Raw genomic sequence first — 9886 nt, forward strand, 5'->3', positions numbered from 1 at the left:
AAGGTAAAGTTTCAAAGGGTATGTTATAGAAGTTATCTGTACAAGGTCTAAAGTTCAAGGTATATCTATATATTACCTCCAATCTTAAAATATAAAAAAATAGTTGGAGATTCAATTTGGTTCTAAATATAAAACTCATTCATTTTGTCTATCATATTTATTTATTTTTTTAAAAGTAATCTTCATAGTAATTGTACATGATAAAAAGTTTTTATTATAACACACATGATTAACAAGATACTGTAGGAAAGATAACACTCTTTGTTATAAATAACTAATTTAACTAATTTTTTTATCATTTACAAATTAGTTGTCTAGTTATTATTATTAAAAATCAGAAGCAAGTAAATTTAGAAATTAAAATAGTATTTGGATGCCTTACTTGTCCCTCGCAGCTTTCTGCTTCTTGATCTAATTCATATCATTCCTCTTCCTATAAATAGAAATCAATCTAGCATCTAAGAAATCAAACTTCTTAGCTTCTATAACTGAGTCACTGTTTAAGTCTCTACAGCTACCAACCTATCAATGGAGAAAGGAAATTATTGCATCGTCATGGTTCCAGGTCCAAGCTTCAACCATCTCATTCCACTCATTGAGTTAGCGAAAACGGCTCGTCGTTCACCACCTGACTTCCATGTTATTTTCCTTATCCCCACATTTGGCCCTCCCTCATCAACCACACTTTCCATCCTCCAATCTCTCCCACCAAACATAGACTACACTATTCTTCCACAAGTCAATGAAAACGACATGCCCTCCGCTGCCGTTCATCAAGCAACACACATGCATCTCACTTTTGTTATATTCTCTTTCTTCACTTTGTCAAGCTTTGATTTCATTGACGGATTCTCGAACTTATCACCTTGTTGCTATGATTGCTGATGTGTTCTCAGTTGATGCTTTAGAAGTTGCAAAGCAATTCAACCTCAAGACATACGCTTATTGTGCTTCATCAGGTCCTTCATTAAGTTTCTTCCTCAATTTTCCCGAACTTGATAAGGATCTTGAGATTTTTTTCCACTGACTTTCGTGAGTTGCAACAGCCTGTGAAACTTCCAGGTTTCAAGCTATTTTTTGTTTCTTTGGCCACCTTGGCTATCTCACTTAGGAGCACTGGGCACTCGAAAGTTTCTTTAGGTTCAATTTATTCCAAAAGTCTAAAATCAGCGTAATGTTACCTCCTATCATTGAACGGTCAACAACACTATTTTAATAGTCAACCTTAATTTAACGATAGAGGGCAATATTGCTATAATTTTAAACTTTTAGGATAAATGTAGGCCCAAAAAAATACTTTTGAATGTTAGCACTCCTGAGTGAAAATTTCTGGATAAATTTGCACATCAACCCTTAGTAAATCAAGTTAAAAGCAATATGTATTACTACTGATATGTTTTTCAGGTTGTGTGGCTCTTCAAGGCAAGGATCTCATTGACTCGGTTCAACAAAGAACAATTGAATCCTACAAAACAATTCTTCATATCAGTAAAGGATTGGATTTGGCAGATGGTATTATACTAAACAGCTTCATGGATTTGGAAAGAAAGATAATAACAGCTCTGCAAGAAAATAAGAATAAATACCCTCCTATATATCCGTTGGGCCCTATTTTACAGAGTGAGTTAGCTAGCATAAACGAGACAGCTTCAAAGTGTTTAAAATGGTTAGACAATCAACCACCTAACTCTGTTCTGTATGTTTCTTTTGGGAGTGGAGGGACACTGTCACATGACCAGCTTAACGAGCTAGCCTTAGGGTTAGAGATGAGTGGCCACAAGTTCCTGTGGGCTATGAGGGCTTCAAACGGGTTTGCTTATTCGGCTTATTTGAATGAACAAAAGGAGGACCCATTTGACTATTTGCCAAAAGGGTTTCTTGAGAGAATCAAAGATCAAGGCTTTGTGCTTCCATCATGGGCCCCAGAAATTGAAGTGTTGAGGCACGGGTCAACTCGTGCATTCTTGACTCATTGTGGCTGGAACTCTACACTTGAGTGTGTGTTCTATGGCAAGCCTATAATTGTGTGGCCATTGTCTGCAGAGCAAAGAATGAATGCAGTGATGCTGAGTGAGGAGTTGAAGATTGCTGTAAGGCCAAAAGAGAATGCAAATAATGATGGGATTATTGTGGAGAAGGAGGAAGTTTCTAGAATTGTAAAGAGTGTAATGGAAGGTGATAAAGGGAAAGAGATTAATAGAAGAATTCAAGTGTTTAAGGATGCTGCCGCTAAAGCGCTTGGAAAAGATGGTTTGTTTTCAAGAACACTCGCTAGTTTAGCAAATCAATGGAAAAATTCGAATGGCAAATAGAGAAATGAGAGCTTAGTTTCAATGTATATTTTATCGTTATTTCGCTTAGTCGTGCATTTCTCTATCTTTAAAGTTGTTTTTATTTAAGTTTAACGTCATACGATGTTCTTATTTTTATTATTGTCAAAGCCAGGGGATTCATTGCATATGACATTATACTACCCCTGGTCCTTAATATAACAGCTATTTGACTAATTTGAATAGATTAAAAAGTTTATTAAGTTAATTACTCCTTCGATCCTAAATATAAGACCCTTATCCTAGTGTGTAGGGTGTATAAGGGTCTTATATTTAAGACTGAAGGAGTATTTGTAATAATTAGGTGTTATCTTTCCTAGAATATTGTTACTAATTAATCATATGTATTAGCTAGAACTATTATTTGATGAAACTTTTAATATGTACAACTACTACAAGAACTATTTTTTTAAAAATGAATAAATATGAGAGACAAAGTGCCTATTTGGTTGAGCAGTGAGAGCTTAAATAAACCTGTTTAAATCTAAATAAGTGATTATGAAGCAGGTTTATCCTGTTTAAGTAATTTTTATAAAATCCTGATAAAATGTGATTTCATTCTTTCACTGCACCTTTAGGATAAGTATCTAGGAGTAGCTTATGTGTTTGAAAAATCCTGATAAATTTTTATCAACTGAATTTTCTCTAATTTACCTTTCACACTCTTCCGAGCATCTCTTCCCAAATGATTATATTTAATAATATTTATTAAACTCATGTCTTTTGGTAATTATGCATCCATAAATGATTTTAATAAATGAAAACTAAACATAATCACAATTCTTAAAGTCACTTATAAAAGAAACATATCCAAACAAAAATCATGATTAACCAACATCACTTATAGCCACTGTCACTTATAAAAATTTACCGTTATTTAAAATCACAGTTATTCATTGCTAATCCAAATGGGTACAAAGTGGATTGTGATCTTATATTTAGAAATGAATTGAATGTCAAACTAGCTCTTATATTAAAAACTGGAGATGGTAGGTTGTACATTCATGGCCCTGAGGCTTGAGCTTACCCTTACCCTAACCCTCCCAGTTTCCCTCCTCTGATCTGTCCCAACTAGGATGCTTCTAGCTTTAGAACCAACGGATTTAAAGGTTAATTTTTCAAAATCCTTTAAGTATTTTTTGTTTATTTAAATATATATATATATATATATATATATATCTCATTACTAACCCCTGCACCTTTGTGAGAAACGAATTGCATACTATTCTTCATACATCTTTACTTAAGTTGTCTAATCTTTTTGATACATTTCATATCTATATTTTAATTTTTTTAATTAAAAATATAGGATGAATTTAGAAAAATGATAGAAAAAGAAATTGAAAATTACAATATTATAATTCAGGCTGTCAAAATCCCAAGGGAGGAAGTGGTGCCTAATACAGTATTTTGCAAATATAGTTGAATGACAAAAATGACCTTGTATAAGATTTTTTTTTTTTTTTAAAAAAAACTATCAAAGTTACAATTGCCAGTATATTTCTTTTTAATGGTTGTTCAATACTTGTCATTATTAATTTACAACTTCTTAACAAATAACTTGTTATTGCTAATACATTTTTTATCATTTGTTATTTAATGCTTGTTATTACTAGTTTAAAACTTATTAATAAACTTTTTGATATAATGATATTTTTGTTATTTAACTACATTTGTAAAATACCAGATCAGGCATCACTTCCTTTTCTGGGATTTTGACCTCTTAAATGCTTGAATTAGAATATTGCAATTTTCAACTTCCATTTTTCCATAATTTTTTTGGAATTTTATAAGACAAAACATCTACATTTCAAAAGATGAAGAATTATATGTATTTTATTTCTTGTGTTCTTCCAAATAAACAAATAAATAAAATTTATATTTATATTGTGAGAATAATATGCGCGTGCACGCGCAAACATGTTCAAAAAGCATAAACATATCAGACAATATGTAATGAATGGGCCTTGCATTAATAAGGAACAAGAGGAAACAGTTATTGGGCCAATAGATGTTACTATTGGGCTTAAAGAGGGTGGGCTAATTTGGAGGGACTAGGGTATACAGTGGAGCAAGATGAAGGTATGGAGGCAGTGAAGAATATCGTCAAGCGATCTCCCTCTTTGGCGTCTATCCTTCTCCCTGTGACCGTCCTTTTCTTCTGCTTTCCTACTTACCTCTGAATTTCCTTTTCCTGCTGCGGTGTCCTTCTCTTCTACTGTTCTGGACTTCATTATTATTATTTTGCTTGTAGTTCTGGAACCATATTACAGATATGGATGTCAATTTATGTAAGTTTTATCCATTAAGTTGCTATATTATAAAAAGTGATCATAACACAATGTGATCCAATTTTTTTTTTTTCCCCAGTCTGATGGCATATGATAAAATATATAGAAGCGTTGTTTTTCAGGTAAAAGTCTGTGATCTCATCTCGATGAAGAAAATATTTAAATCACAACAGGTTTTGTACTGGCTGGTTTTCCACTAGCCATGCCTTTAATTTGAAACTCGATAAGATAAAGCTTAGAACAAGGTTACTAATCAATTTGCACAAAATAAGATGGCCCAAACATAAAAGCAGTCAGAATTTTCACTATATTGAGAGGGAAAAAAACATATTTGCAAAGATTTACATATAGGGTTGAGTTATTGGAAATGATTGAAAAGTAAAAACAAGATATAATAGCATGTAATACACAAAACTTAACGTGGAAAGACCCCTATATTATATGTCCAAAGAAAAAAACTAAAAGCAACGAGCCAAAAGTTGTACTATGAACAACAACCAATTAAATTACAATATAAATCCGTCATTTTTCTAATAACAGAAAAACTATATATATATATATATATATATATATATAGAATGATGAATCAAGGTTTGGATTCTTAATGGGAGATATCCCCAGATTTAATACCTAACAGTGTTTCAAACACGACTACCTCTAATAGAAGAATATCTATGCTTAGCAAAATATTGGCATCTCAGCTCCTTCATAGGTTTTAAGTAATTTGATTTCGTCCATTGTCTCAAGCTCTTGGCTTGCCCTTATAATAAGAATGTATAAAGTATCTTACAATCTTATAAAATGTTTTCTTGTATTGCAAAGCAAGCAAGTATTGAATATTTTTTTAACATTACTGTCGTCTATATCGCCACCAAATTTAATAATCAATGCAAGAGAGAATATATCAAGTCCAACCCAAAAAAAAAAAAACAAAGAAAGAAAGTCATGGTAACGCACCAATTCGAGGCATACATTCCGATAAGATATAGTTGTTGGCTAGCAATTGGAAACGAATATCTATCATATCTTCATCTGTTGAACATATAATATTCCTAGTGGCAAAAAATAAATAAATAAATATAATATTGCCCATGTTAGGGGATTTTACACGTTTACGAGGTCAACGGACAAAAAATGTTTAGTCCACATGGACTCAACATTTTAATATGTTCAAAATATTTTTAATAGAACCTATCAATTTTTCAAACAACAAATTATGAATGTAGTGGGCCTCTCTCAGCATTAAAGACAAAAGATGCTAGCATAAAAAATGAGCAGCATCAAATTGCAATTTATAAATCGAACTACTCTTAGTATAATTAAACAAGTTTAGAACACTAGTTGAGATAAAGAAAACTATATTTGCTTTAATTACTCCTATAAATAAAAGTACTTAAGAGGAAGTATTTGAAGCGACATCCAGAATATCAATCATTCATGGAGAAAAGAAATCCTTGCATCGCCATGGTTTCATGTCCAGGCTTTGGCCATCTCATCCCAGTCGTAGAGCTTGCAAAACAACTTGTCATTCATCCTCACTTTCATGTCACGCTCTTCATCCGAACACTTGGCCCTCCCTCCACAACCACCTATTCAATCCTCCAATCTCTTCCCCCTCACATAGACTTCACTATTCTCTCACAAGTGAATCAAAACAACATCCCTCAAAGTGCTGTCCACCCGACAACACAAATGCATCATACTGTCATGCTCTCTCTTTCATCATTTCATGATGCTTTGAACTCATTAAAATCTCAAGATCATCACTTTGTTGCTATGATTGCGGATTTCTTCTCAGTGCATGTGTTACAAATTACGAAGCAATTCAACCTCAAATCATCCGTCTATTATGCTTCAGGAGCAACTTCACTGTTTTTCTGCCTTAACTTTTTCCAACCAGATAATGATCATGACATTGTTCTCTACAGGGTTTCGAGAACTATCACAACCTCTGAAACTCCCAGGTTTCATAGCTTTTATCTTCTGCTTTAACGAAACTAATAATATCTATCAAAAATAAAACTAATGGAACTTCCTTTTAGGCTGCATAGCTTTTCTTGGCAAGGATCTTCCTGACACAATTCAGGAAAGATTTAGTGCATCCTACAAAACAATTTTGCACATCTATAAATAGTTTGATTTTGCTGATGGTATCATAGTGAATAGCTTTCAAGAATTGGAACAAGAGGTAATAACGGCTCTACAAGGGAGTAATCATAAATACCCACCCATTTATCCATGGGGCCCTATTTTAAAAACCGAATTAACTAGCAAAAATGAGTCAAATTCGAAGTGTCTAGTATGGTTGGACAATCACCCACGAAACTCAGTTCTCTGTCTCTTTTGGGAGTGATGGAACACTGTCACTTGAACAACTTCATGAACTTGTTCTAAGGTTAGAGATGAGTGGCCACAAGTTCTTGTGAGTGGTGAGAGCCCCAAATGAGTCTGCTTCTTCGGATTATTTGAGTGCAAAAAAAGAGGGCCCACTTGATTATTTGCCTAAAGTTTTCATTGAAAGAACCAAAGACCAAGGCCTTATGGTCCCATCATGGGCCCCACAAATCCAAATCCTGAGACACGAGGCCACTAGTGGCTTCTTGACTCATTGTGGTCGGAACTCCACGCTTGAGAGTGTGTTCTATGGCAAATAGCCAATGATTGCGTGGCCACTATTTGCAGAGCAAAGAATGAACGCGGTGTTGATAACTGAGGAGTTGAAGATTGCTCTGTGGTTGAAGAAAGATCATGATAATAACAAGGGAATTGTCAGGAAGGAGGAAGTTTGTAGGATTGTGAAGAGAGTAATGGAAGGTGATGAAGGCAAAGAAATCAACAGAAAAATTCAGGTCTATAAGGATGTTGCTACAAAAGCACTTAGTGACGATGGTTCCTCAACTAAGACCCTCTCTTGCTTATTATCTGATCTCTTGAATGGAAAATGATTTAATTCGAATGATCGAGTTGTGCCAATAACAAATGCTTGAGTTTGATTTGTATATGTATTATATACAGATACTGTATGTGTGGGTGAGTTCTCACGCTAATGGCCAAGATTTTAGAATTATATATATGGAACTAATTCTATTAGTTTACTGCTAGTAAAATTACTGATTGAATTTCATTGTAGATGATGATATCTATACAGATGGATCTTATATATATCGTACAATGAAGTACCGCATGAGTGGATATATAGGAATCAAAATCTGCCGAATCACTCATGTTATGATCTTCTACATCCTAGGTCTTCCCGTTCCTTCATCTGGTAAGATCCATTCCCTCTCCTTCCTTCTTTTCCATATAATTCTGGTCGTTGAACCAGACGCACCCTTGCAATTCAATGCATTTGTGTGTGTGTTTAAATTTACAGTAATAATTAAAAAAAAAGTTTTGAAATGAAAAATACCTATGAAAATATATGAAAGAACTTTTTTCGAGTTCAAATCTACCAATCCAAGTTTAAAAAGAGTACAATAATGCCGGCATCATTAAAATTAACCAATGTCCATTTTCTTCGTTGTGGGACCCATGATTTTTTTTTAATAAAAGTGTCAAAATACCCTAATTAAAACAAAAAAAGTTAATGTAAAAAAATACATATGAACTTATACCAAAAATTCACCAAACACCATATAATTTTTATGGAAGTACTTATAAATCTTGTAAGGGAGTCGTCTAATTTAATAGTTATGCCAATAAATCTCTTTTAGTCTCGTAATGAACATGTAGGAATACTTTTTTGTTCTATTTACAAAGTAAAGAGAGAATATTCTGTCCGTTTGGTCCATAATATAAAAGAATGACTTGGTCTAAAATATAAGTCACTTAGAGAGTAATTAATGCTCATTTGTCAATTTTATCCATGCAATTAATGCTTAAATATAATTTCTTGTATTTTTTGTATTCTTCGTAATCTTATTTAATATGGGTATTGAAAAATATTTTCAATTCAAAACATATTTGATGAATTAATTACCATTTTTTGATATTGATAAATTAGTTAAAATGATTTATATTGTAGACCAGAATGAGTATAAATTTGGATTCTATACACAAGACAGCTGATGTAATTTTTCATGTAAATGTACGAATTTGTCCTTATTAAATTATTGGTACTTGTTAATTCATCCCTCAATTTTGTCTTCTTCCCATCCCTTACTTATTCTTGTCTCTTCATTTATAAAGTACTCTTTCAAAATTTTGCTTCGCTGAGAATAGATTCATGCACAGCATTACTTTAAACATTGATTGATTGGTTCACTGTCTTTAAAATTAAAAATAATTCGTTGATAAAGGGACATAATAATGCATTTAACTTCCTTTTTATTGGCATTTGTCTGTGCCAAGTGAATTGTAATCTACTGGTCCTATTTATAAGTCACTTCTAACATATTCTTCATAGACCAAGAAAAACCTTAAACTTCATTTACTTTCATTTAAAATTCAACAACTTTACAACTTTATCCTTATTTAATATATATTATATCTCGTATAAAAAAAGTCAACATAATAATAAATAAGGAATAAAATTGTACATTCATGCAAAAAATTTCTCTTAGTAGCCTATAAATAGGACAAAAAAATATTTTCTCTCTCTATCTTATAAATAGGACCGGAGGAGTATTTATTTACTTCCAGCCATCAATAAATGCAAATAAAATATTTAATATTTTCAGTATTTTTATTTTTAAAGCATTAAATAGTAAAATTAAGAAGCTTTTAAATTTTAAGGCAGAGTATTAGAAATTCCTCTTAAATACCACTCCGTCTCTTATTATAAGATTCAATTTTTTGAATGGTTATGTCCCTTTTTATAAGATTCTCTTTGAGTTTGTCTAAGCATTTAATGTATTATTACCTATTTTATCCTAATTTAATGCATCTAATACATTCTCTGTATTCATTTACCTCACTATTATTTTATCACATTTACCCATTTATATATAAGGGTATATTTGGAAAAAAAATGCATTTGTTACATATTACTTGCTTTTAACTAATTTTAACTATTTTCTTAAACCGCACAACTTAATTAAAAAGATCTTATAATAAAGGACGGAGGGAGCAGCATGAGAGGAGCAAAAGCATTTATTGGATGAAAGCTCATCAAATAATGTATAGTTGGCACTTTTAATGCGTTATAATAAATGTCATACAGAATACTCCTTCTTGTCCTTATCATGAGAGTCCTTTTAGAGGAAATGAATGTTATAATATATTTTATATAGCCATATTTAATGAGGGTAGTGAGAGAATATAAAT

The 9886-nt window shown here is 32.3% G+C and overlaps 1 protein-coding gene across 1 annotated transcript; it reads left to right on the forward strand.

The window, feature by feature from the left end:
- The first annotated feature begins 874 nt into the window (after window positions 1–874).
- Window positions 875–7566, forward strand: LOC114750550 (UDP-glycosyltransferase 72B1-like). Its single transcript, XM_028939143.1, has 3 exons — window positions 875–959; window positions 1405–2250; window positions 7304–7566. The coding sequence occupies exons 1-3, from the start codon at window positions 875–877 to the stop codon at window positions 7564–7566; spliced, it is 1194 nt and encodes a 397-aa protein (XP_028794976.1).
- Window positions 7567–9886: the final 2320 nt, after the last annotated feature.

The sequence above is a fragment of the Neltuma alba genome, unplaced genomic scaffold, assembly GCF_004799145.2.
Source record: "Neltuma alba isolate B1F8T4 unplaced genomic scaffold, ASM479914v2 tig00006518_pilon, whole genome shotgun sequence".
Lineage (NCBI taxonomy): Eukaryota > Viridiplantae > Streptophyta > Magnoliopsida > Fabales > Fabaceae > Neltuma > Neltuma alba.